We start from the raw sequence: 27052 nt of genomic DNA, 5'->3' as shown, positions 1-27052 counted from the left end.
TTCTTGAGGTTTTGTTTTCTGGGTTTTCTGTTATGTTTTTTCCTTGTCATTGTTATTCATTTATGCTTAGTCTGTTTCCTGTTTTATTTACTTCCTGCCTATGTGCATTCCCACTTTTGTAATTGTCTGCCCTGCCCTGATTTCTTCCACCTGTGTCTTATCACCCTGCCCTCCTTCTGTATCTGATCTCTGTGTTTCCTGTGGTTCATTGTCAGTTTGTCGTCTCTCATTAAGGGAAGTTACTAGTGTTAGTTTTCCAGTGTTTTAGTGTCCTGTTTTTTTTTTTTTTGGATTGGCCTCTGCTTGTTTTGGACTGCATCCCATAAGTTTATTTTTCAGCATTTAAAGGTACAGTGTGTAACATCTGGAGGCATCTAGCGGTGAGGTTGCAGATTTTATCCTCTCCTGTGTGCCAAGCGTGTAGACGAACTACGGTGAAAAACACGAATGGCCGTCTCTAGAGCCAGTTGTTGTACGAGTAGCGTAGGTCATTTGGAGAATAGCAGAGCTAAGTGTGTGTGTGTGTGTGTGTACGTGGGAAGTGAGTGGCGGAGTGGCGCAGAAGACTACGGAGCCAAGGAGTGGCCATAGAGAGAAAACATATATATTACCTCCTTATGTTGAGTCTGGAAATCTCAAGCCTTGGGCCAAGAACGGCAGAGATCCCAGCTCAATATTCTTCAATGTTCAATTTTAATGCATCAAGTGATTCATTTGAGTAACCTGTGTTGACTTTCTGACACAAACACAACCAAAACCCGAGCAGGTCCGGACACGTCTGTCCTGACATCTGATCCAGCTGAGGAGTCAAGCAGTATAAAAGCACAAATGGGAAAGACCCCAAATGTTACGGCGTCACTGATGTAAACAAACTTTGCAGCAGCTTGTCTCGTTTAATTGACAGCTGATTGGCAAATAATCGGTTTGTATCAGAAGGGGGCGGGATGTCTGTGAATTGAATAGAAATTGAGGTTTACCAAATGACTTTATCTTATCAAATTTGTTTACATATTCTTTGAACCTTTGGCGAGCGACTCAGAAATGGGTCGCGAGCGCTTTTTTTGAAAGTCCATGTAATGTGTGTACAGCAGGGAAGGTATTGCACTTAGACCAACTAAAGATGAATAATTTCTCATCACTTTCATTTCAACACAGCATTCGTGTCTCGATGGAGCCAGTAGGTGATCCAGAGAAGAGTCTCATGAAAGATGAGGACAGTCCAAATCCTGCTCCAGCAAAGTGTGACGAGAGAGGCCAGTGGGCCAACAAGAGGGAGTTCCTTTTATCAATAGCCGGACAAATCATCGGACTGGGCAACGTTTGGAGATTTCCATATCTGTGCTTCAAAAATGGAGGAGGTGAGAACATGATTTAAAAGTCTCATTGTATTGTTCAGCAGAAAGTTAGATGACTGGAAGAATGGTATTAAATCATTAACATTTTGTGTTTGTATTTGTCTCCCTATAATTCATTACTTCACTAAATTCTCCCCTTTAGGAGCTTTCTTGGTTCCTTATGTTGTGATCCTGCTCACCTGTGGAATCCCCATCTTCTTTCTGGAGGTATCTCTGGGACAGTTAACTGGTCAGGGTGGAATCACATGTTGGAGGAAAATATGTCCTTTATTTGAAGGTACTGCTAACTTATATTCAATACAGTACATAGTCAGTTCAATTCATCTTTATTGACAGAATCAAAATCCATTAAAAAACATACAACACGAACAACAATACATAAACACAAAATAGAAACTGCAACTTTTTATAAAAGACAGTTATACCAATGGTTCCACAGGGGTGACTGGCATCTTATAACACTAAAACAAGGATTTGACAGTAGCATGATAATGGTGTTCTGAGAATCATTTAGCCGACATATAAATGTATACATCAGGTTTCTCTCCAGAGCCTGGAAAGTGTTGACACCTGCATTACAGAACAGCTCGCTTGCACTACACCACCTGGGATTCTTAAGTAATATCTGCATGCAGTCAATGTAGGCAACCTGAAGCTTATGCATGCTCACCTTTTTTAAACTTGGCCCACAGGGGGGCAGTATAGAGGAGAGTGCATTAGGCTCTAAAGAGACCTATCTTGACATGGTCTGAACACATGTAGAATTTTCTTTCCAACATGTTAGCTTGAGCATATAATACACGGCACTGCCTGTACATGTCGTCATCATCAGACATTTGATCTGTAATAAAGTGCCCCAGGTATTTTGTTTTATTACAAACACGTAGCAGTTGTCCTGATAGATAAAGAACCGGAAAGTTTAAGGTTCCTATCTTCTTTTTTTCTACAGAACATGACAACACTCTTTTTTGCATTGTATTGCACATCATATTTGACCCCATACTCGGAGCATATATTCAGCAGCTGTTGAAACCCAGCACTGCTAGGAGAGACAAAAGCCAGATCGTCAGCATACATAAAATGGTTTACCAGGGTGTTACCAATCATACAGCCTGTTTTACAGCCTCTTAGTTGGTCAGATAACTTATTCATGTACACATCGGAAACTCGATTGCCCCATTTGACCTGCATATTCTGGTTCGCATACCAATATGGTACTGATACCAATATAATAGTATTTGAAATACTTGTTACATTACTGGTTGTGTACCCAATGTTGAAATTTTATCATTTTTGTGAATAGGTTTAGGCTACGGCAGTCAAGTGATTATGACATACGCTTTGGTTTATTATATCGTCATCCTGGCTTGGGCCTTCCTCTTCCTCTTCTCCTCCTTCCACGCTGTACTCCCCTGGGCCAGCTGCAACAACACCTGGAACACAGGTACACATCTGCATTATGATGGTGCCATGGCCTTATACAGTATAAGTATAGTATTACAATCAGTGGCGACAAATAACTAGTTTGTTTCTAGAAGAGGAACTGGAAATGTATTAAAAAAAAAATCTTTTTTTCTTCCAAAGCTGACTCAATATCAACATGGCAGCATATTCTAAAAATATCTAGCTATTCTAACTTGTTATTTCTTATTCTTCCACTGCAAGAGAACTGCGTTGATTGTGGTTATAATGATTCAGTTTATGGCCACATCAATGAAAATGCAACATCTTCAGTTAAAGAATTCTGGCAGTAAGTACTCATATCACCAAAATTGGCATAAAAAAAGAGTAAAAAACAGTCATAAAAATGTACCATAATTTTCCTTCTGCACACAGGAGGAGAGTCCTGGGTTTGTCTGGAGGAATTGAGGAGATGGGCAGTGTCCGCTGGGACCTGGCTGGATGTCTTCTGCTGAGCTGGATCATCTGTTACTTCTGTATCTGGAAAGGGATCAAGACGTCCGGAAAGGTGAGATGTGTACTATTATAATCAACGGGATGTTAACAGAACTTCAAACACATTGAAACCGGAACCTTGATGTGTAAATTTACCACCACTGAATTCAGTATGTATTGATGCTTCTCTCTCAGGTCGTCTACTTCACGGCCACTTTTCCCTATGTGATGTTGATTGTGTTGCTGATCCGTGGGCTGACATTACCAGGAGCTGTCGATGGAATTCGATATTATCTTTCTCCTGATCCAACTCGTCTGACTGATCCTCAGGTGAGGTTTATGTGTGAGTGATGAGTGGATGTATAAGTGACTCACTGTGCAGAACACTGGCACACTTACAGTGATGAACTTGACGACTTTGACATTAGAATGAGGCTGGCAATAACCAAAACCAAATATTAATTGATCCTACTTGCAAATGTTACATCCACAACTTCTCACTGGTTGACATCTTCATCTTCAATCTTCATTACGATTAATACAAGAATTTCAGTTGATTTTGACTCAGTCACTCGTACACTGTCCTGCAGACCAAAGTAGCACTTCACTAGAGCATCAAATGTGTCACGGTGGGGAGTACAGTCAGCAGGGGAAGGACCCACACACACATGAAACAGATGAGAAGGCAGCAGGATGAATTCAGTGATTTATTGAAAATGACTTACAGGCTGAGAGTCTAAAAGGTAGGCAGGTAACGGGTAACAAAAATGCCATACAGCAAAGATGATAAACTGGAAAAGGAAGTGAACCGGTATAAGTAGTGAGTGACTGATGAGGGAAGTGAGAGCAGGTGAAAGAGGAAATTTGGTGAAAAAAATCTGAGGGCATCTATCTGGTGGACAGGTAGGGAATAGCAACTAATAGTGTCTGAGGAAGTGGGGATGTAGAGGAGGCACCAAGGATCAAACTGTGACAATATGTGTATAAATCTGTGGCAGAAAATTGTCCCCAACAAACCAACTATTTACTCCTGTTTGAGTGACATTTGCTAAAAACTAGTGTTCTGCTCTTTAGGATGTAACTGAGCCTTTAAAAAAATAAATGGTATATTTGCAACCTGTTTTTAAAGAGTTACATTTGCCACATTCTGGCTAGACCGACTAACAGATTATTCATCTTGATCCTCCGATGGAATTTACTGACAGTAAGAAAAATATAGAATAACTCTAACCTTATCTTTCAATTAGAGACTGCAGATAAGGGACACATCTGCCACATTCAGATGGCTGCATAGGACTTAATCAGTTGAAAGGGAAAGGCTGTCATACAAGCTGTTGTAGATGAGAGATGCTGGTATTATGTGAATATGTAAAAAATGTACTAAGTTAACCCACAGCATCTGCTGCAAAAGCTAGGCACCACTAGGCGGAGCTAAGGATGTAAGATGACAACTAGATACTGTGTTCCAAAATAGCACCCCATTTATTCCAATAAAAGTTTCTCCCTCGGCGCATATGCTGAAGAAGCTTATCTGGCTTCCTTGGGCTTCTGAGTTTTGGGCCCATAAAGCATGCATGCTACAGTTCTTCAGTGGTCCAGCTGGTTGAGAGCATTTGGGCCAGTGTGTGTCACGTGCCGCAATACCAAGGTTGGCCACAACGCCAAAAATGGACTCACAGCCCAGCGAGGTTCCTGGGCAGGAAAGCATGTGGATAGATTTTCTTTTAATTTTAGGATGAGCTGTAAAGCGGGTGTGCACGAGGAAGCAAGTAAAAGAACCCAAATGCAGACGACCGGGCGGACAGGAACAGGACATTTTGACAGAGGCAGACCTGAGGAACACTCATTTAGAACCACTGAACCATGTGAACATAAATGCCAAACATACTGACCACAAATATGAACTGGATGTAGTAAACATCAAATCAATTAATAAATTAAGATTTAAAGGCAATCACAGCTCATTTAACTGTTTTAAGGTGTGGATGGATGCTGGGAGCCAGATATTATTCTCCATTTGTGTCTGCGTAGGCTCTACGCCATCTATGGGAAGCTACAACAAATACAACAACAACTGCTACAAGTAAGGAAAATAAATATTATTCTATACTTTTTATGCCTTTAACTGTTTATGTGATGTAGGATATAATACCTAATCCATCTTTTTTTTTTATTTTCAGAGACACCTTTGCGTTGTGCACACTAAACAGTTTAACCAGCTTTCTTGCCGGCTTTGCCGTCTTCTCTGTCCTCGGCTTCATGTCGTATGAATTGGGTGTTGACATCTCAACGGTAGCTGAATCAGGTATGGGATGGTTTGTAGACAAACACTGTGTTGTATGTTAGCTTTGTTGTGCTCCTGTGAAAAACAGTAAATCATAAGTATCTACCAACATGCTTTTGTTTGTACATCTTAAAAAAATAAAAGAAGTTCCCTGCATTCACTGGCTTTCTCTTAACCATAAGAACTACACATTTCACTTAAACCCTTTCCAAATAGATTTGTCCCGCCCCGGTTGTTAGCGACCCTGGTCCGTGCCGTTCACATTGAAATCGACTCTGGTCTGACCCTCCTCTCGACCTGGATCGCAAAGGCGAGTCGGTCAACGCGGGTTAACCCTTTCAAACACACAATCAACCATGGTTCAACCTTGGTTGAGTCCTCGGTGTGAAAGGGGTATTAGGGAGTCTATTCAATACTCCTCTGTAGTGATTGAAGGCCAATTCTTGTGACACAGGAATGTCTTTCTGCAGCACTGCCCAGATGAAGTTTTATCAGTTGGCACACAGACGGGGGTATCCCGTCCTGCTACAGTAGATAACAGACTGGATTATTGTTGTATCAGTCTATACATTGTTTTTAGGAAATTCCTGCATATTATACCTTTTTAAGTGACCCCTTTTCACACACACCCTCATTTGATTCATCATTAATATACACATTTGATTATAGAAGCTTTAACTAAAGTAAATGGCTAACCTTTTGGGGACTGAATTTCTGTACCGAGATTGCAAGTACATCCTCACATGTAGTGGTGTGAACTGATATCTGTCCCCATAATGAGATGAGTACTGCATATGGCACATACAGTATACTGTATACGGTACACACTTCAGCCAAATGCTGTGATATGTGAATTTTCAGATTTCATACAGTTATACCGTAACTGGAAATTCCAAAAGTCATTCTGATGTGGTGACATAATTGTTCTGCAATGTGAGCAAGATGTATTTTCATTTCGCTGCTCTAGTAATGTGACATTTTAGGAAGACAAAGCTTTGAAATGCTCCTAAAATATGAGTAAGTGTAGAGGACAGGAAGTCGGGGATAAGATTGTGGCAGCATCCTCCTCTAAACCAGCTGGGGTGCATTGGGCCAGAAATAAGAGTTTCACTTTTAGTTACTCCCCATCTCAACACAAACTCAGCAGGTCTAATTCTTGCGTCAAATGGACCTATTACTATAAATAGATTATGACCCATAAGAGTACTAATGCCTAACCTATTTTGCCATCTACTTTGGACCACTTGCAGGTCCCGGCCTGGCATTCATTGCTTACCCTCGGGCAGTAGCCATGATGCCTTTACCACAACTCTGGGCTGCCTTCTTCTTCATCATGATAATCTTCCTTGGACTGGACAGTCAGGTAAAGTGTTACCATTCAGTTGTATCTAAAATAAACGTATTCTTATGCTTTGAATTATCACTAAATCCCCACGTGAAAAGACAACTTCAATCTATTTCCCCACTTCCTTTCACTTTTAATTATTTTAATGCTCCATAGCACTTGTAAATGATATATTATTATAACACATTGTCAATGCGTCTGTCTTGTGAGTTGCACTATGTGATCAGGCATTGCATGCAAGACATTAAAAAGCCAAATACCAAAAATACATAAATAATCAGGTTTAATTGCAGGAAGTGTTTTGACAGGATGTATGCTGCTTTGTTTGTTCAAGGTGACGAAAAACTAAAAACATTAATCCAAACCACTAAAGGCCTAAAGGTATCGGTGTGGAAAATGTAGATGTAACACTACTCTTTTACCCACAGTTTGTGTCTCTGGAAAGCTTGGTGACATCCATATCAGACATGCATCCATCCTTCTTTCTCACTGGTCATCGACGTAAACTACTTCTGCTGGCGATCTGTGGTGTATCCTTAGTTATTGGCCTGTTCATGGTGACCGAGGTAAGAGTTTGTTTAACCTGTGAAATTAAAACTGTTACAAAATACTGCACCTGTCTGTAAGTCTCTTTCTCTGTGTCAAAAATGTTTTGATTTTGAACAAAACAATCTCTTTTCTCTTTCTTATGTGCTGTAGGGAGGACTTTATGTATTTCTGCTGTTTGACTACTATGCTTGCAGTGGAATACCAATCATGGTTTTTGCCATTTTGGAGTCCATCTGTGTGGGATGGATATTTGGTGAGCAACAAAAAACATTTTAGTCAAGGTCAATTGACACATATGCTTTCAATAATGTGGATTTAAAAGTATAGTACAGTATATTAAATAAGCTAACAATAACACAGTATATACCCCCAAAGTAGTGGTACCCCTTTAAACTATGCCATAATTAATAATAATGGCACTTTTTGGCAATTTAGACTTTGATCAGACTCTCTGATAGAGTTGTGCTCATCAGTGTTGTTTTCATCAAAATATTACAAATTATATGAAGAAGATATTGAATTGATATTTGCTCATGTGACTCACTTTGCAAATGTTTCTCATCTTTACTGCACTAATAATATAAGTTGTATCCTCAAATTGTATGCAGATGACTGCCCGGTGTTTGATCTTTAAATGTTTATAAAGCTAAAATGTCCGTCTGTCTACAAGGTGCTGAGCGTTATTACGACAAAATAAAGGGAATGATCGGCTACTACCCCTCGTCGTATATGAAATATTGTTGGAAGTTCTTCACACCATCCATCTGTGCTGTAAGCAAATTTATTGTGTATTGTTGTGTCTGTGAGACGTAAAACTCAGGAGAAAAAGTCAAAACTGAAAGTAAGCTGAAAAATAAGACTTAAAGAAAAATATATTTATGTTGACAATAATGTATCCTGTTTATCTGCATGTCTCTTCTTTTTTTAATAGGGAATAATGTTATTGTCGCTGATCAAGTTCACCCCGCTGAAATACAACAACACCTACCAGTACCCCTGGTGGGGTTACGCTATCGGGATATTTTTTGCTCTCTCTTCAGTTATCCTGACTCCTCTGTGGATTCTCTATAGTATGGCAGTAACCCCGGGAACAGTGAAACAGGTAGGTGTGTGTTAATAAAACATTGTGTTATTTCAGTTAGATCAGTGTAGTCATTTGCAGTAAAAGATCAATTCCTTGACCTTTTTCTGACCGAACCTACATGCAGCTCACATGGAGCTACGTCTGATAGCTAGTTTGGTAACATAAATCTAAGGCACCCATTTTCAAGTTCCTCTAGAGGAGGTTTTTATTTCTTTTAAGTTTATTTCTCTGCACGTTGTATTTACATGTTCTATGGGAGCTGACTGATGGAAATATAAAATATCACAGAAGACAAATTTGAGGTTTCCAGTGGGGCACTATTCATGTTACAATGCAAGTGATCTGGCAAATATTGATCTTTTCACAGAGACTGAAAGCGTTATGCACTCCAGCAGCCGACCTATGTAACACACCAAAAAATACTTTTTACCTTGAAACACCTCGTTCTGATACAGAGCTTCGTGCTTTAACTGAAAAACCAAAAGATGGCCGTTCTGAAGGTGAGTCACCTGTAATCAGAGACATCAGTCAATGCTCTAAGTTTAATGATCCATAGTGATGTGGTGATTGGTGGTGGGGACTGAATAATTTGGCTTTTCTGTTTCAGTTAATGGTCTTTTCAGTTTGCTCAGAAGTTCTGAGCTGATAATGTTCATAAAGACAATTTGAACACTGTGACAGTAACGTAGAGGTGATCCATACAGGATGATCAAACTGCATAGATACGATACTGCATGCCTATGTAATGTCTTACAGCATACACTCACTGATGCTAGAGGAGGGAGATAGTAAGAGAGCTTGCCCCCAGAGGATTATCTGTCGTAAAACCAATACCCGATTGGTTCCAAGATTGGACTCTAGTTAGACAACATATCCAAAATTCACTTCACCTTTCCTGTCTCTATGTGCTGCATCAGTGCAGAACTCTGTAGGCGGCCAAAGAAAGGCCAAATCGTTCAGTCCCCTTCAGCTGATAATTTCTGATGATGTTTTAAACTGAAGCTGAATAGGTTTTTACAGTACATGTAGTAAACGAATAGTCTAGTAGAATATTAATTGCCGTGTTTCTCCATCCTCACAGAAAATGATTGTGTTTTGCATCCCCGAAGACCTGATGAGTGCATCATCAAAGAAGATTCTAAGGCCTGAACTACAGATCCAAACTCAATCCAGGAGTTATTTACAGTACCTCCTTGGTTTCTTGTGTATGTAATGGATAATACATACAGAGAAGAAAAAAAGAGTTGATTACAGGTCCAATCTTTGTCTGACAAATGATACATGTCCAATAAAATTGGTGCAGTCAATGTGTTGCTTTCAGCCCGTTCAGTTTAGTGTCCCTGATTTAGATCTGTGGGAGGAATGAGGTGGTATGCATTGCTGATACTACTGACACCAAAGTCAGAAATGCTACACACAATGGCTTTAAACTTGAAAATGGACATTTAAAGAGCTAGTAGAACACCAATATTTTGTTAATGTATTGATATTGTCACACTTATTTTGATTGTATTCAACATTGAACACATAGGCCTACCATAACCACACATTTACTAACTGAAAGGCTCCTTCATGGGGCAGAAACTCAATGGGTTATTCGTAACTAACATGTAGCCCTGTCAATCACTAGCTGCATTTTATCTATCCCTGTTCACACAACATCTATATCTTTTGTCATTGTCAAAACCCTGAAAGGCTGGTACAGGGGTTTGTTGATCTTTCTCACAGATATATTTGTGCACATATATAAAGCTTACATAGAGATCACAGAGACCGGATTGAAAACTGCAAGCTCTCTGGCCTAGACACATTCAATCGTGGTGATGCCTGTGCAGAAATAGGCATTACAGTGACATTTTTAGGTTGTAGCGGATTCAGTTTTATAGCTAGTGAAGACTCGGATCATATAAAACTAGAATAGAATTAATTTGGCACCTTCAACTGTGTTAATTTTAGCCTGGATTAAGTGTTTATAACTTCTTCGTATTTGTCTAATATTATAGTTTGCTCTTCCTTTTGTAAAATATGCCGCTCTGCCTGTCTGTCTGCCTGTCTGTGGACTTGTATATGTCTGGGATTTATTGTACACTGCAAACACCTCCACGTCCATGTGAACGCGCGCACAGCCAGACTGAGAAACCCTGGGTTGACTTACCGAGTTGATAATCAGGTAAAATCTCGATTCTTAGGGTTAGTGAAGCCAGATAACGAGAAGATACCCTGTGTATGTTGAACTCGCTTCGTAGTACAGGCCTCTGCTCTGATTTGTTCCACCTGTCTAATCCCTGCTCTTCTGTATATTTGATCTCTGTGTTTCCCCTGGTTCATTGTCAGTTTTTTGTATCTCCTTGTGGGAAGTTACTAATATTAGTTTTCCAGTGTTTTAGTGTGGTGTAGTGTATTGTAGAGTATCTTTGTTTTGGACTGCATCCCGTAAGTTTATTTTTAGTCATTTAGAGATACAGTGTATAACATATCTGCTATCTAGCTGTGAGGTTGCAGATTGCATCCTCTCCCGTGTGCGAAGCATGTAGAACAGGGGCCAGCAACCTTTACTATCAAAAGAGCAATTTTGGGAAAAAAAAAAAATCTGTCTGGAGCCGCAAGACATTTGAGCATTGTGATGGAGGTAACACAGTCTATAGTATAAGTATATAGTATATAAGTCTAATGCAGTGAGGGCCCAAGGGCAAATATACTACGGAGTATTAGGGCCACATTGAGGGAAAAAAATCTGAGATTTCCAGAATAAAGTCATATTATTAGAAAAAAATCTTAATTTTACGAGAATAAAGTCATAACTTTACGACACTCGTTAGGGTTTAACCACACAACCCACGTACCGACTTATTCATTAAAAATACATAAATCCCCGGCCCGGCGGGAAGTCACCTTAGTCCCCCGGCAGGCCAACGAGCTTGCAATACAATGGCGGAAACCTTGCTGTCTTGCTGAAATATCTGTGGCTTGTTGGTGATCTGATGTATTCGACATTTCCTTGAAACTGGCTTTGAACTGGCTTGAAACTGGCTTTTTCAACTGTTGGAAACCATCTGTTTGACAATATACCTGGAAACCAAAAGAGAAAGAGAGACTGAATATAGTGCAAAATTCATAACAGGTTTTTGCATTATTGCATATCGTTCTGTTATCGTTGACACGTAAGGACCATTATTGTGGCCAAACAATATCGTGTTGAACGATAATCTCGTCATATCGCCCAAGCCTAGTTGTAACTAAATTGAGATGACTGTGACATCTGTTTTAAATGTGAAAAATGGCCTTTTAATAAAACAGTCATAAATCGGTCATAAACTTTAAAGCCAAAGCTTCACAGATGAAACAGTTAAAGACACTGTTGAGAATGCAAAAAATTTCAGCAACACTCCAGGCATTTTTTCTGTTCTGGGTGTAGCCCGATGAGTTGTCTGTCTTAAACATATAAGCCAAAAGAGCCCACAGGAAAAGCAGGTTTAGAAGACATAGTTGTGATGGAATTTTCTGAGTGTCTCTCAGAGTGTCTCTCAGTGTCTCTCAGAGTGTCTCTCAGAGTGTCCCTCTGTTAACATTATTGGGTTGGAGTTCTGTCTAGGGGAGCCACCGTTATGTGTACAGCTGTGTCTGTAGTAGGGACCATAGAGCCAGTTGCTGGGGCAACCAGGGTCAGAGATGCCAGAGGAACCGAGTAAGTCAAAACATGATAAGGATAAAACACTGAGCACCAGGGAGGAAGGGCAGAGTTGTGAGGGCTTCACGCAGAGAGCACCTCAATGGTGGAGACCTGACAATTGCTCCTTGATCCAGCTTCAATAAACCTTCTGTGTAAGACATCAACAGCTCCGGGGCCTCTTCCTTCCTATTGAGTTACCTTGTGTATCAGAAATTCCACCACAATAGTGATCGATCGATGTGTTGCTTAATCAACTGTTTTATACTTTGAAGATGCACAAACAGCGAGGTACAGACCAGCGTGAAGTCCATTGAGAAAAAAAAACGCGTTTTCATTTTGATGAACTTATATAACTAACAACTTTTGGGCCGTCAGTGAGAGTCTGTCGCCGTTGTCTCTAGCCTCTAGGCTGGGAAAGTGATACAAACATGTACAAGACAACAACCCAAAGAACAGTATGTTCTCACAAGACACTTCTTCAGCAGAGATAATAGGTATAGGAGTTTGTGTTTCCTGAAATATAACTTTAACATAAAAAGTGACATGGCCACTATAGAAGCATATCTGGGGTGTATATGTGCCTTGTACTGTAGTACACATCCATTTAGCTTACTATATGGACTTAAAACACAGTACCAAGTTTACATTTTTCAGAAAGAATGATGTTACCCAGACTTGTGAATAAGAAGCTTGCTGGAGGCCTCATCTCCCTTCATGGATACTGTGCTGTGATCGACCTCATACACTCATGTAGAAGGAGCCATACTGTGATTAAAATGGAAATTGGTGCAGTCAGTGTGTTGCTTTCAGCCCATTCAACTTAGTGTCCCTGATTTATGCATTGCTGATACCCAATGGGTTAGTTCAGGGGTCAGCAACCTTTACTATCAAAAGAGCCATTTTAGACAAAAAAAAAATAAAAATCTGTCTGGAGCCGCAAAACATTTGAGCATTGTGATGAAGGTAACACAGTTTATAGTCTAAGTATACAGTATATAAGTCTAATGCAGTGAGGGCCCAAGTGCAAATGTACTACGGAGTATTAGGGTCACATTGAGGGAAAAAAGAGATGAGATTTACAGAATAAATTTGTAATATTACGAGAATAAATTCGTAACTTTACGAGAAAAAAGTCATAATATTACGAGAAAGAAGTTGTAATATTACGATAATAAAGTTGTAATGTTGTGAGAATAAAGTTCTGACTTTACGAGAAAAAAAAGAAAATAACACGTAAAATTACTACTTTATAATATTATGACTCATTAATACATTTGTGCGCATGAGATCAGTATCCAATTACGCACAGACACCTACAGTTCCGCTGGTTACATTTAGTGCAGTTTTGAACCACAGAACCCTCCGTGCTTATACAGTATGTGCACATCAAACGTGTCGTTTTTTTTTTCTTTTTCTTTTAACTTAGTTTTTATTGCAGTTTCAGCAACTTATACAATCATCATCACATTCTTTACCACTGTATTTTCATTTTACAGCTGTCTCTTTGTTTTTACACAAAATTTCACAACTTAAAACAAGGTGGGAGAGAGAAAACATAAAAAAACAAAACAAGACTTCATCTTAAACTAATTTCAATTGAATTCAGAGAAAAAGGGAGTAGTTTTGATAAGTAGTTTTGGTTAATTATTCTACACAGTTCCTTCTGCGCATCAACAGGCATTTGGCTCCTCTTATAACTCCCTCAGGATGTCTCCATCCTATATATATATATATATATACAAGATATAATTTGCTCCCTCAATTCACTTAAATTGTTCCCATGTTTAAGTTAATTTTAGTTAACATTGCGGACTTCTGGAGTAATCCTCCAAACGGACAAACCAACAAACCAACGCCGGTGAAAACATAACCTCCTTCTTAGGCCCTTGGCCTGGGCGAAGGTGATAATTCATTATAATGACACGTCTTATGTGCACATTTAAACCCTCCCCAAAATTGCAGTTTGTGCAGAAATACCTGTTAATGCTTCAGCTCTCCAAGACAAACAGGTTTGATTCAGTGTCTCTAGAAACGTGAGGTGACCTAGTTAACACAGTGGTTTGTCTATTCTGGGCTAAGGGGCGGCCGTCTCCGTGAAAAGAGGACCATCTCTCCTTGTGTAGATATAAACGGCTCATTCTAAGGTAACAAAAACTCTTATTTTCAGGTGGTTATACACTAAAGAAAACCTACTCAGTGGTGGAAGAAGCACTCAGATCCTTTACTTAATTAAAAGTAACAATACCACACTGTAAAAATACTCTGTTACAAGTAAAAGTCCTGCGTTCCAAATTCTACTTGAGTATCTTCTCCTTTGTACTTCTTACCTGTTGTTCGCTTAGATTTTTGCATAGAAACATTGACCTTGGCACTATATATATAAATCATCAGAGTGGCACTTATTTTCTCAAAGTATACAGAGAAGATGGAGACTGGTAATGTAGAGCATGATGTTAATATGCAAAATGCATTATTCTGAAGTGATGAGAGCAAGTCTGTTGCCAAGTGTAGGTTTGGACACTACTGTAAGCATCCTGACGAGTCAGCAGATGACCAAGGAGCATGGAGACATCTTCTGCCACAGCCAGTGCCTTATATCATACTTTATATTATGTATAATAGTCCAAAGAGTTGGTGTGCAGATTGAGTTATAATTTCAATATGTTGGTGCAAAGATTCTGTGCTTGTTAAACATATGGGAACACATTTTATACCACTGATGCACAGTTGTCCATCTTGGCACACCATAGTTGTAGTATTGTACCTGTCTGTCACCAAACTGTAGTGAAGATGTTATAGGATTTTACAGGTAGGTTTATTTAGCACATTACAAATTGTGTTTGCTCTACATTACTGCTGACTATTTTCCATATATAGGTGTTGTTGGAAATAAGGATTCAGTTGATGATGATTTACTTGAGTTTTAGATTTCTTTATTGCTCTAACGCAGGGGTCTCCAACCTTTTTTCCTCTGAGAGCTACTTTGACAAAATGAAAGTGGCCGGGAGCTACTCATATTTGATATTATTAGTAACATTTATTCACATTGCTCAGCTCCATCCCGAACCAGCTGAATAAGCTTCTTTTGTGTGAACATTTAGAAAATGTTGATATCCAACACTCACATTTTGACATCATCATCATCTTTAATTCAGCATGTGCATGTGCATGTGCATGTTTTTTTTTCTTTCTGTATGCATTTCTTTACATTTTCAATGTGTCAAGCTCACACTATTAAATTCCCATCAGATTAATGTCACAGAAAACAAAACAATTTTGTTACTTATTTTACTTGTCCGTATCCTTGTCTGTCCACATATCATTGTATCACATCACTTCCCTTCATCATCTTCAGTTCACATGCATGTATTACATGCATTCAGTCTTTTTAACAGTTAGTGAGATGACTGGCACTGATGGAGTCAACAAGAGAGGTGTACTGTATGATGGAGTGTATCCACTTAGGTTCACTCTTATGGAGTCATTTAAATGTTCATCTGTCAGTCTTGTTCTGAACTTAGATTTCATGAATTCAAGACAGCCAGTTGGGCCGTATCGCTGGAGTCAACGGACTCATCACACTGGATGTAAAACCATTTGCATCTGTCCATGTCCCGTTCTATCTGCTCCACAGCATCCGCAGACAGCGCAGACACTCTCCTTGCCACAGTATTAGCACCAAGTTGTACATCGTCGATAGCAGACATCATTTCTGTCTTACTTTTATGGTTAGGTCTCTCCATGAATCAATGCTGATCATAGTGTTGGCTTTTCCTGCATCAGCCTCCCGACCGCGGCCGGAGGGAACAGGGGAGACACCGGAGTTTTGGTCGGAGACGATAACGTTTCTCGCTGCGGAGCACCGTCACTTCACAAGACACGGATAACCTCTGTTGGTCTGGAGGAGCTGCAGCATTCACTAGATATTCTCGTATAAGTCCAAAGTGTGTACCCTATTGTGTGTGGGCTCTGTCACATGCTGACTTATTCCATAGTTATCAAAAAACCTGACAGTTCTTTGGTCCCTCTGTCCTGTTGGTTGTCTGCATGGATGTTAAAATCACCAACAATGACTACACAGTCAAAGTCAACACAAATTATAGACAGCAGTTCAGTAAAATCATCTAAAAAGTTTACACAGTATTTAGGTGGCCTTTAGATATTCAGAAACAAAGCTCGAGAAGAGGAGTTCAGCTGAAGAGCGACATATTCAAAAGAAGCAAAATGTCCATAAGATATCTGTTTACATTGGAGAGAATCATTAAACAATATGGCAACTCCACCTCCTTTCTTATGCATTCTAGTTTCGCTCATAAAACTAAAGTTGGGAGGAGTTACTCGATAAGAACAGCTGCACTGTTATTTTGGTCTAACCAAGTTTCAGTTAAAAATATAAAATCAAGCTTGTGCTCAATAATAAAATCATTGATTAAAAAAAGACCTGACGTTTAACAGGGCTAGCTTTAATGTGCTAGAAGCATTATTATTATTTTTTGGGACATGGTTTGGCTGGCAAGGAATCAATGCTAAATTTGATAAATTTGCACAATCAGTAAAGATCTTCCTGTTTCTTCGCAGATTCACCATTCTTTTTCTACTACTTATTAGAACTGAAATAGAAGAAGCTCTCATCACACAGGGCCCCAGCTTGTCTTGGAAATAGTCACGTGTATCATTAGCCTTGAAGCCTGGACCCAGCTTATATAAATTTGTGCTTGCAACATTTTGTAAAGGAACATCCTTATCAGGCTGCGGAGACAGAGGCTGATTCCATCGTGGAGGGGATGGAGGTGGTGGGTGTCGTGTTTGTGGAGATGGTGCCAAAGTTGTTCGAGGTGGACGCCGAGGGGGGATTATGGGAGAGAAAATGGGTGTAGTGCGGGGAGTTAGTTTAGTTCCAGCATTGACCAGCTCCTTCATGTGGTCAGTGAACTCCAAGAGGGGGGAGGAGGGAGAAAGGGTGACAAGCGAGGAGGAGGACGCCTCCTCTTGTCTCTGCTGTATCCCAGGGCTGGCCTGTGGTGGGGGGTGAAATGATTCTCCTTGAGGTCCCCTGGCACATTGTGTTGTGTCTTCCTCCAGTGGTGATTCCTCTTGTCTCGCGTCCTTGGCAGAGGGAACAGATGAATGACGCAGGAAGTAGAATAGGTTGGAGTTGAATAATTTTACTCCTGACTTGTTTAGGCAGAGTCCATCTGCCTTGAAGAGATGTCTGCGGTCCCAAAAAAGTTAAAATTGTCAATAAAATGCACTGAGTGGGATTTGCATGCTGTTGAAAACCATGTGTTCACTCCCAGCAACCTGCTGAATCTCTCGACTCCTCTTCTGGTCGGCACTTACACCAGCTAAAGATGAATAATTTCTCATCACTTTCATTTCAACACAGCAGACGTGTCTCGATGGAGCCAGCAAGTGATCCAGAGAAGAGTCTCATGAAAGATGAGGACAGTCCAAATCCTGCTCCGGCAAAGTGTGACGAGAGAGGCCAGTGGGCCAACAAGAGGGAGTTTATTTTGTCAATAGCCGGACAAATCATCGGTCTGGGCAACGTTTGGAGATTTCCATATCTGTGCTTCAAAAATGGAGGAGGTGAGAACAAGATTTAAAAGTCTCATTGTATTGTACAGCAGAATGTTGGTATTGAATTATTAACATTTTGTTTACCTTTAGGAGCTTTCTTGGTCCCATATGTTTTATTCCTGCTCACCTGTGGAATCCCCATCTTCTTTCTGGAGGTATCTCTGGGACAGTTAACTGGTCAGGGTGGAATCACATGTTGGAGGAAAATATGTCCTTTATTTGAAGGTACTGCTAACTTATATTCAATACAGTGCACGTAGTATTTTAAATACTTGTTAGATTATTGTGTACCTAATGTTGAAATTTGACCATATTTTTTTAGGTTTAGGCTACGGCGGTCAAATGATAATGCTATACACTGTGATGTATTATATCATCATCCTGGCTTGGGCTTTCCTCTACCTCTTCTCCTCCTTCCACACTGTACTCCCCTGGGCCAGCTGCAACAACACCTGGAACACAGGTACACATCTGCATTATGATGCTGCCATGACTGTAGTTTGTTTCTAGAAGAGGTACTGAAAATGTATTACATTAAAAATGCTGCACTGTTTTTTCTTACAAAGCTGACTCAATATCAACATGGCAGCATATTTAAAAAAATATCTAGCTATTCTAACTTGTTATTTCTTATTCTTCTACTGCAAGAGAACTGCGTTGATTATGGTCATAATGATTCAATTTATGGCCACATCAATGAAAATGCAACATCTCCAGTTAGAGAATTCTGGCAGTAAGTACTCATATCACCAAAATTGTTTTTAAAGTCATACAAATTTATTTTAACATAATTTTCCTTCTGCACACAGGAGGAGAGTCCTGGGTTTGTCTGGAGGAATTGAGGAGATGGGCAGTGTCCGCTGGGACCTGGCTGGATGCCTTCTGCTGAGCTGGATCATCTGTTACTTCTGTATCTGGAAAGGAGTCAAGACGACAGGAAAGGTGAGATGTATACTATTATAATCACCAGGGTGTTAATAGAACTTCAAACACATTGAAACCTGAACAATGATGTGAACATTGACCACCACTGAATCCAGTATGCATTGGTGCTTCTTTCTCAGGTCGTCTACTTCACGGCCACTTTTCCCTACGTGATGTTGATTGTGTTGCTGATCCGTGGGCTGACATTACCAGGAGCTGTAGATGGAATTCGATATTATCTTTCTCCAGATCCGACCCGTCTGACTGATCCTCAGGTGAGGTTCATGTGTGAGTGATGAGTGCACACATTGCAGTGCAAAATCTCCCTTTCCTCCTTTAAATGTTTTTGCCCAATCCATCCCCACCGGACCTTCTAGGACCCTGTTTCAGGTGGTCTGCCATATGGTGGACACCTGTAAATAAGGATAACAAGGATATATTTTGAGCATAACTGCAATTTCTGTAATTGCAGTTTGACATACACAACTAAAGATAAACATATGGTAGTCTATCCCTATTACATAGTATCATGCTGTGTAAAAATCGATTTTTTTGTATGTAGCTGAATGCCAAACAACAATATGTTTGCCCTCTTCTTGTTTGCACTTCACACTTTTTTGTATTCACTCCCTCCCACTCAAACTGCATGTAGCCCCCCTTATTTCCGTAGTGTATTTTCGATGTGAAATGGCCTATACATTAAATTTTATAGGCTACAGCGACAGCCCATACAGCCAGTCGCATTAACAAGCCAACATCACAAACACATGTTCGATGAAAATAGTCTGGCAGCATATTTATGTATATTTATGTGGTCTAACATGCTAACGCCACAAGCCAGCAGCCTAGCCCACATCGCGAGCAGTATAAAATAAAAACTAATGGTTGCTAATTTCTGGTTTATTGCTTCATTGAGCTACATTAGTACAAGTACTTAAAAAATATGTAGTTAGCATGGAGCCTCGCGTTTATTTCAACAGTTTGTTCACCTCGCTCTGCAAGTCCTGATGCGTAGTGAGTCTCCCGGCCGGTGGTCTGACTTTGGAGAAATACCTTCACACTAAACAATTATAATTTCTCTTTCAGCATAATTACCAACCAAACCTATTTATTCTGCTTTAATTTTACTCTGTAATTACACAATACTTTACTATACTGCAATTTGTCATTGTATTGATTTTACGTAACTATTGTTTCCTGGCAATTTCTTCACATTACTACATAATTAACGGCATGCAAATTAAGGGGTTACCAAAACTACTTGGCTAACACTGGCACACTTGCAGTGATGGACTTTGACAGATTTCAACATTAGGGTGAGGCTGGCAATATTCTACTTTTTTTTATTTTTATAATCAACAGAGACCAAAACCAAATATTAATTAATCCTACTATGTTACCTGTGTATCCAATGTGTATGTAGGAATATGTGTACGTATGTGTGTCTGTGTGTGACAGTCCATGTGTCCTGGAAGATTTCACTGTCCCAAATTCCGGTCAAATAGTATGGAGGACAGAACCTGCCAAAATATAAAATAGATAAATAAATAACTCGATAAATAAATAAATATGTCATTAAATGTAGCAAAAATAATATTAAAAATAAATGTAGCCATTAATTAATTGATGAAATGTGACATAAATTGATATTTCTGTTTTAATTTGCTTCTTTATTTATTCATCGTTGTATTAATTATTTTATTTATTTACTCTTCTGTTTAATTTTCCCTTCATGTATATGTATGTATGTATGTATTTATTTTTATTAGTTTTTAAATGTATTTTTTATTTATTTATTTATTTTTGCATTTATTTTTAATTTATTTATCTATTTTTGCACTTTTTTTTAATTATTCTATATTTATTTTGTAAATGTATGTATGTTTTTTTATTTATTTATTTATGCATGTATTTATTTATGCACGATTTTTGATCTGCATCTCACCCCTTCATGGCTCTTCTGATTGGCCTTTACAGAGTCCACCGATCAAACAATTTAGAATTCATATCGGCCGATAACGATTGCTGACCAATTGATGGGAGTACCCAGGTCAAGCAGGTTGAGAGCATGTGCATTAGGGACTTCCTCTTCCTAGCCAGTGTGTGTCACATGTCCCACAATACCAAGTATGGCCATGACACCAAAATGTACTCATAGCCCATCAAGGTTCCTGGGGACCTGGGCAGGACAGCATCTGGACATGCGTTCTCTTCATTTAAGTATGAGTTGTAAAGTGTAGTGTACGAGCCTCGAGGCAGCAAGGGTTACAGGTTCAGGTTCAGTTTCAGCTGAGTCATGAAGCAACATTGATGATGTAGCCAGTGGCAGGAGGAGATGGGCTGGTATAAATACTGTGGGGGATAATTGGGGTAAGAGGTGAGCAGATGGATGCAGGAGTCAGGTGTATGGGACCGTTGGGAAAGTCTGAAGGTATCTGATGGAGTATAAGCAACGAATCAAATAAATAAATATCTAAATGCATAAAATAATCACAACTCATTTAACTATTTTAAGGTGTGGATGGATGCGGGGAGCCAGATATTTTACTCCTATTGTGTCTGCTCAGGCTGTTTACAATCTTTGGGAAGCTACAACAAATACAACAACAACTGCTACAGGTAGGGTAAATACATATTATTCTATACGTTTTATGTCTTTAACTGTTTATGTGACGTAGGATATAAAACTCAATCATCTTTTTTAATTTTCAGAGACACCTTTGCCTTGTGCACACTAAACAGTTTAACCAGCTTTGTTGCTGGCTTTGCAGTCTTCTCTGTCCTCGGCTTCATGTCGTATGAGTTGGGTGTTGACATCTCAACGGTAGCTGAATCAGGTATGGGATGGTTTGTAGACAAACACTGGCGGCTGTGGCTCGGAGGGTAGAGCAGGTCGTCCATCAATCGGAAGGTCAGTGGTTTGATCCCCGGCTCCTCCGATCACATGTCGATATGTCCTTGAGCAAGACACTTAACCCTTAAGGCTTAGCCATCGATGTGTGATTGAGATCAGATCCTGATGGGCAAAGTTGGCTCATTGAATGGCAGCCTCTGCCCTCAGTGTATGAATGTGTGTGTGTAGTGTAGTGGTTGGAAGACTAGAAAAGCGCTATATAAATGCAAGTCCATTTACCATTTAACACTGTGTTGTATATTAGCTTTGTTGTGCTTCTATGAAAAACAGTAAATAACAAGTATCTACCAACATGTTTTTGTTTGTACATACTGTATATATTATATATATTAAAACATATAACATTTTATTATAGCAACTTTAGATAAAATAAATGGTCTACCTTTTGGGGACTGAATTTCTGTAACACTTTTCTGTGAACTAATATCTGTCCCCATAATGTGATGAGTATTTTATGTAGCATGCATACTGTATATGGTACACACTTCAGCCAATTGCTGTGATATAAGAAATTTCAGACTTCATACAGTTAAACAGTAACTGGTTATTCTGTTCTTCATTTGATGCACCAAAAGTCATTCTAATAAGGTCACATGGTTCTTCTGCAATGCAGGACAAAATGCATTTTCATTTTGCTGCTTTAGTAATGTGACATTTTAGGAGCACAAGGAATTGAAATGCTCCTAAAATATGATTTTACTGATTGAGACACAGCAGGAAGGTGTAGAGGACAGGAAGTCAGAGATAAGATTGTGTCAGCATCCTCCTCTAAACCAGCTGGGGTACATTGGGCCAGAAATTAAGAGTTTCACTTTTAATTACTCCCCATCTCAGGACACAAACTCAGCAGGTTTTGGTCTAATGCTTACACCAAAATCAACCTATTACTATAAGTACATTATGACCTATAAGAGTACTAATGCCTAACCTATTTTGCCATCTACTTTGGACCACTTGCAGGTCCCGGCCTGGCATTCATTGCTTACCCTCGGGCAGTATCCATGATGCCTTTACCACAACTCTGGGCTGTCCTCTTCTTCATCATGATAATCTTCCTTGGACTGGACAGTCAGGTAAAGTGTTAACATTCAGTTGTATTTAAAATATATACAGTATTAGACTTTTATAACATTCGATCATAAGCATCTTCTGCTCTGAATTATCAACAAATCCCCACATGAAAAGACAACTTCAATCTAGTTCTCCACTTCCTTTTACTTTGAATGATTTTATCGCTTCATAGCACTTGTAAATGTGATATAAATAGAACATATTCTCAATGCTTCTGATTTGTGAGTTCCACTCAGTGATCAGCCATTGCATAAAAGACATTAAAAACCCAAATACAGTCGATCAGTTTACATTGCAGAAAGCGCTTGGACAGAATGTACGCTGCCTAAAAACATTCATCCAACCCACCACAGGCAGTAGATCAGTCTGTGGGGATTGGCTTGGGAACCGGAGGGCTACCGGTTTAAGTCCCTACACCAACCAAGTATGCAGTGTGGACTGGTAGCTGAAGAGGTGCTAGTTTGCCTCCTGGGTACTGCCAAGGTGCCCTTGAGCAAGACACCGAACCCCATAACTGCTCCCTGGGCACTAGCTGACCACCCATCCTAATACTAAGCACAAACACTCTGTTATGTGTGCTGCACTGTGTGACAATGCAAGTTGATTTGATTTGATCTAAAGGCCTTCTATTGGCTTGGCTATATTTAACTGACTTAATTGTAAGTATTGTGTAGGAAATGTAACACTACTCTTTTACCCACAGTTTGTGTCTCTGGAAAGCTTGGTGACATCCATATCAGACATGTACCCATCCTTCTTTTTCACTGGTCATCGACGTAAACTACTTCTGCTGGCGATCTGTGGTGTATCCTTAGTTATTGGCCTGTTCATGGTGACTGAGGTAAGAGTTTTTTTAACCTGTGAATTTAAAACTGCTAAGAAATACTGCACCTGTCTGTAAGTCTCTTTCTCTGTGTTTAATATGTTTTGACTTTGAACAAAACAATCTCTTTTCTTTTTCTTCTCTGTTATGTGCTGTAGGGAGGACTTTATGTATTTCTGCTGTTTGACTACTATGCTTGCAGTGGAATAGCAATGATGGTTTTTGCCATTTTGGAGTCCATCTGTGTGGGATGGATATTTGGTGAGCAACAAAAAACATTTTAGTCAAGGACAATCGACACACACGCTTTCAATAATGTGGATTCAAAAGTATAGTACAGTATATTAAATAAGCTAACAATAACACAGTATATACCCCCAAAGTAGTGATACCCCTTTGAACTATGCCATAATTAAAAATAATGGCATTTTTTGGCAATTTAGACTTTGATCAGACTCTCTGATAGAGTTGTGCTCATCAGTGTTGTTTTCATCAAAATATTACAAATTATATGAAGAAGATATCGAATTGATATTTGCTCATGTCACTCACTTTGCAAATGTTTCTCATCTTTACTGCACTAATAATATAAGTTGTATCCTCAAATTGTATGCAGATGACTGCCCGGTGTTTGATCTTTAAATGTTTATAAAGCTAAAATGTCCGTCTGTCTACAAGGTGCTGAGCGTTATTACGACAAAATAAAGGGAATGATCGGCTACTACCCCTCGTCGTATATGAAATATTGTTGGAGGTTCTTCACACCACTTGTCTGTGTTGTAAGTAAATTTATGGTGTATTGTTGTGTCTGTAAGCCGTAAAGCTCAGGAGACAAAGTCAAACCTGACATTCAGAAAGAGGAAAGATATATATTGACAAAAAGGTATGCTGTTCGCTTGATGTTCTCTGCATGTCTCTTCTTTTTTAATAGGGAATATTGCTGTTCTCTCTGGTCAAGTTCACCCTGCTGAAATACAACAACACCTACCAGTACCCCTGGTGGGGTCACGCCATCGGGATATTTCTTGCTCTCTCTTCAGTTATCCTGACTCCTCTGTGGATTATCTATAGTATGGCAGTAACCCCGGGAACAGTGAGACAGGTAAGTTTCTCTACTGACATCACAGCGTACTCCGGTCATCACAAAGATTTACTGTCAAAGATAAAGTTAATGAAACATTGTGTTATTTCAGTTAATTCAGTGTAACCATTTGCTGTAAAAGGTCAATTCCTTGACCTTCTTCTGACCAAACCTACATGCAGCTCATATGGAGCTACGTCTGAAAGCTAGTTTGGTAACATATATGTAAAGCACCCCTTTATTTCTCTGCACATACGTTGTATTTTTTATATGTTCTATTTGAGTGACCCGAAATATGCCATTTTTAAGTCAAATTTGAGGTTTCCAGTGGGGAACTATTCATGTTACAATGCAAGTGATCTGGCAAATTTGATCTTTTCACAGAGACTGAAAACATTATGCACTCCAGCAGCCGACCTATGTAACACACCAAAGAAGACTCTTTACCCTGAAACACCTCGTTCTGATACAGAGCTTCGTGCTTTAACTGAAAAACCAAAAGATGGCCGTTCTGAAGGTGAGTCACCTGTAATCAGAGACATCAGTCAATGCTCTAAGTCTAATGATCCATAGTGATGTGGTGATTGGTTCATTCTGTTTCAGGACTTTCATGGTCTTTTCAGTACACTCAAAAGTTCTGTGCTGATAATGTTCATAAAGACAATTTGAACACTGTGACAGTAACATAACGAGCATCCTGCAATCTGAGGTGATCCATACAGGATGATCAAATTTCATATCATGCATGCCCATGTAATGTCTTACACTATATACTCACTGACGCTTAAGGAGGGAACTAGTGAAGAGAGGCCAGAATGTGTTCAATGTGACAATTTGTTGTTCTTACTCTGGCAGCAGCATTTTATAACAGTTGAAGGTTTTTAATAATAGAGCTCTGTGGCCCACAAAAGCTACATTTTGAGCTCAACTACACACCTATAAAGTTTCGTGACTGCATCTTGAATGGTTGTGACGCTATCGCGACAACAAAATCTGTCAAAACCGCTTCTGTGGTAGTTCCCGCTACAGTAAGTGTCTCCAGGACCACAGTTTGACATGATGACACACACACAGACTCACAAGGTGAAAACAATATCAGCGTTCTGGTTGGTAATGAGTGGTTTACGGAGCTTGAAGCCATAATTTATGCCTTATTTATAAATATAATATTTATAATTTATTATGAAAAAATAATAATAATAATAATAATAATACCTAGACATTTTAAAATGTCAAAAAGTCAAAGTAACTCATGTTTAGACTCCAGTTAGACAACATATCTAAGATTCAACTGACCTTTTCTGTCTCTATATGCTGCATCAGAGCAGAACTCTGTTGTCTCAGTCCCCTTCAGCTGATGATTTCAGATTTTTTTTTTTAACACAGAAACTGTAAATGATTAGTCTAGTATTATAGTAGTATTAATTGTTGTTTCTATCCATCCTCACAGAAACTGAATGTGTTTTGCATCCCTGAAGACCTGATGAGTGCATCATCAAAGAAGAGTCTACGGCCTGAACTACAGAACCAAACTCAACCTCTTTAGCTCCTTTTGTTTCTGCATTTATTGTGTAGCCTATAAGTACAGACTGGCTTTAAATGAAAATATAGGCTCCATTGTAAATGTAAACAGACCTTTAGCAGCATGATAGAACAACAATAACTTAGATTTAGTTGAGTGGTAGAAGTTAAACTATTTGTTTTAGATTTTGTGGTGGTGGGTGTTATAACAAAGGAGTCTTGATATAGAGTATATATATATATATATATATATATACATACACACACCATACAGCTTCTTTCAACAACATTTATGCAATTATATAATCAAGACTCCTTTAGTTTACTGTATATGCAGCTCTTATGAGCTCTTCAGTCATATATGGATATTGATCAACATTCATTGTGTTTATTACTATTTCAATGTTTTTGGGAGATTAATGTAATTTGTAACATGGTTATATGGTTTTGAACTAAAACTTTGAGTCAACATGTAAACATTGCCAAAACATATACAGCTTGAGTATATCTTTATAAATTGTATCATAAATGATGTATTTTAGTGTATTTTCATCAAATTTACAGTCACAGTTGTTGTAAAGAGTAGTAGAATGCATTCACTTGCATCATTGTCTATGGGATCTGGGTATGGTGGGTATGGTAAAATTGCCTTTGAAATTTTGATTATATAATGGACGAGGATAAAAATCTTATTTTTTTCCTTTATTGCATCTCCATTTACTCTGGAATGGTAATAGAAATAGGTGTATTTACTATGGATATTTTAGGCTAGGGCTTAATTAAAAGTACTTTGAGTTTGGAGTAACAGACACTTGGCAGACCTGCCAACCTGTACGCATTTAGCGTAGCAGTCATGCATTTTGACATCAAAGTACGCTGGTATGAGTTGTTTAAAACTTTCTTGTTTGCTGCTGCCTTTTATTAAACCAAATAATTATCTTATGTTGCGCTATAA

The 27052-nt window shown here is 39.1% G+C and overlaps 1 protein-coding gene across 7 annotated transcripts; it reads left to right on the top strand.

The window, feature by feature from the left end:
* Nucleotides 1–6: 6 nt before the first annotated feature.
* LOC119497963 (sodium- and chloride-dependent GABA transporter 2-like) lies at nucleotides 7–27052 on the top strand. 7 transcript variants are annotated; one of them, XM_037786419.1, is made up of 17 exons: nucleotides 7–348; nucleotides 1156–1358; nucleotides 17854–17988; nucleotides 18086–18226; nucleotides 18412–18496; nucleotides 18573–18705; nucleotides 18828–18962; nucleotides 21203–21306; nucleotides 21400–21524; nucleotides 22562–22674; nucleotides 23376–23513; nucleotides 23654–23756; nucleotides 24174–24274; nucleotides 24427–24597; nucleotides 24961–25093; nucleotides 26027–26249; nucleotides 26283–27052. In XM_037786419.1, exons 2-16 carry the CDS (start codon nucleotides 1169–1171, stop codon nucleotides 26050–26052), a joined length of 1833 nt encoding a protein of 610 aa, XP_037642347.1. In that variant the 5' UTR covers nucleotides 7–348; nucleotides 1156–1168; the 3' UTR covers nucleotides 26053–26249; nucleotides 26283–27052. The 7 variants fall into 7 exon arrangements, with proteins under 7 accessions (XP_037642347.1, XP_037642348.1, XP_037642344.1 ...); XM_037786420.1 differs by lacking the exon at nucleotides 17854–17988 and adding an exon at nucleotides 1498–1632 and having other exon boundaries at nucleotides 11–348; XM_037786416.1 differs by lacking the exons at nucleotides 17854–17988; nucleotides 18086–18226; nucleotides 18412–18496; ... (3 more) ...; nucleotides 21400–21524; nucleotides 22562–22674 and adding exons at nucleotides 1498–1632; nucleotides 2659–2799; nucleotides 3021–3105; ... (3 more) ...; nucleotides 5432–5556; nucleotides 6786–6898 and having other exon boundaries at nucleotides 59–348.

The sequence above is a fragment of the Sebastes umbrosus genome, chromosome 12, assembly GCF_015220745.1.
Source record: "Sebastes umbrosus isolate fSebUmb1 chromosome 12, fSebUmb1.pri, whole genome shotgun sequence".
NCBI classification, from domain to species: domain Eukaryota; kingdom Metazoa; phylum Chordata; class Actinopteri; order Perciformes; family Sebastidae; genus Sebastes; species Sebastes umbrosus.
This window is presented reverse-complemented; position numbering and strand designations above follow the sequence as displayed.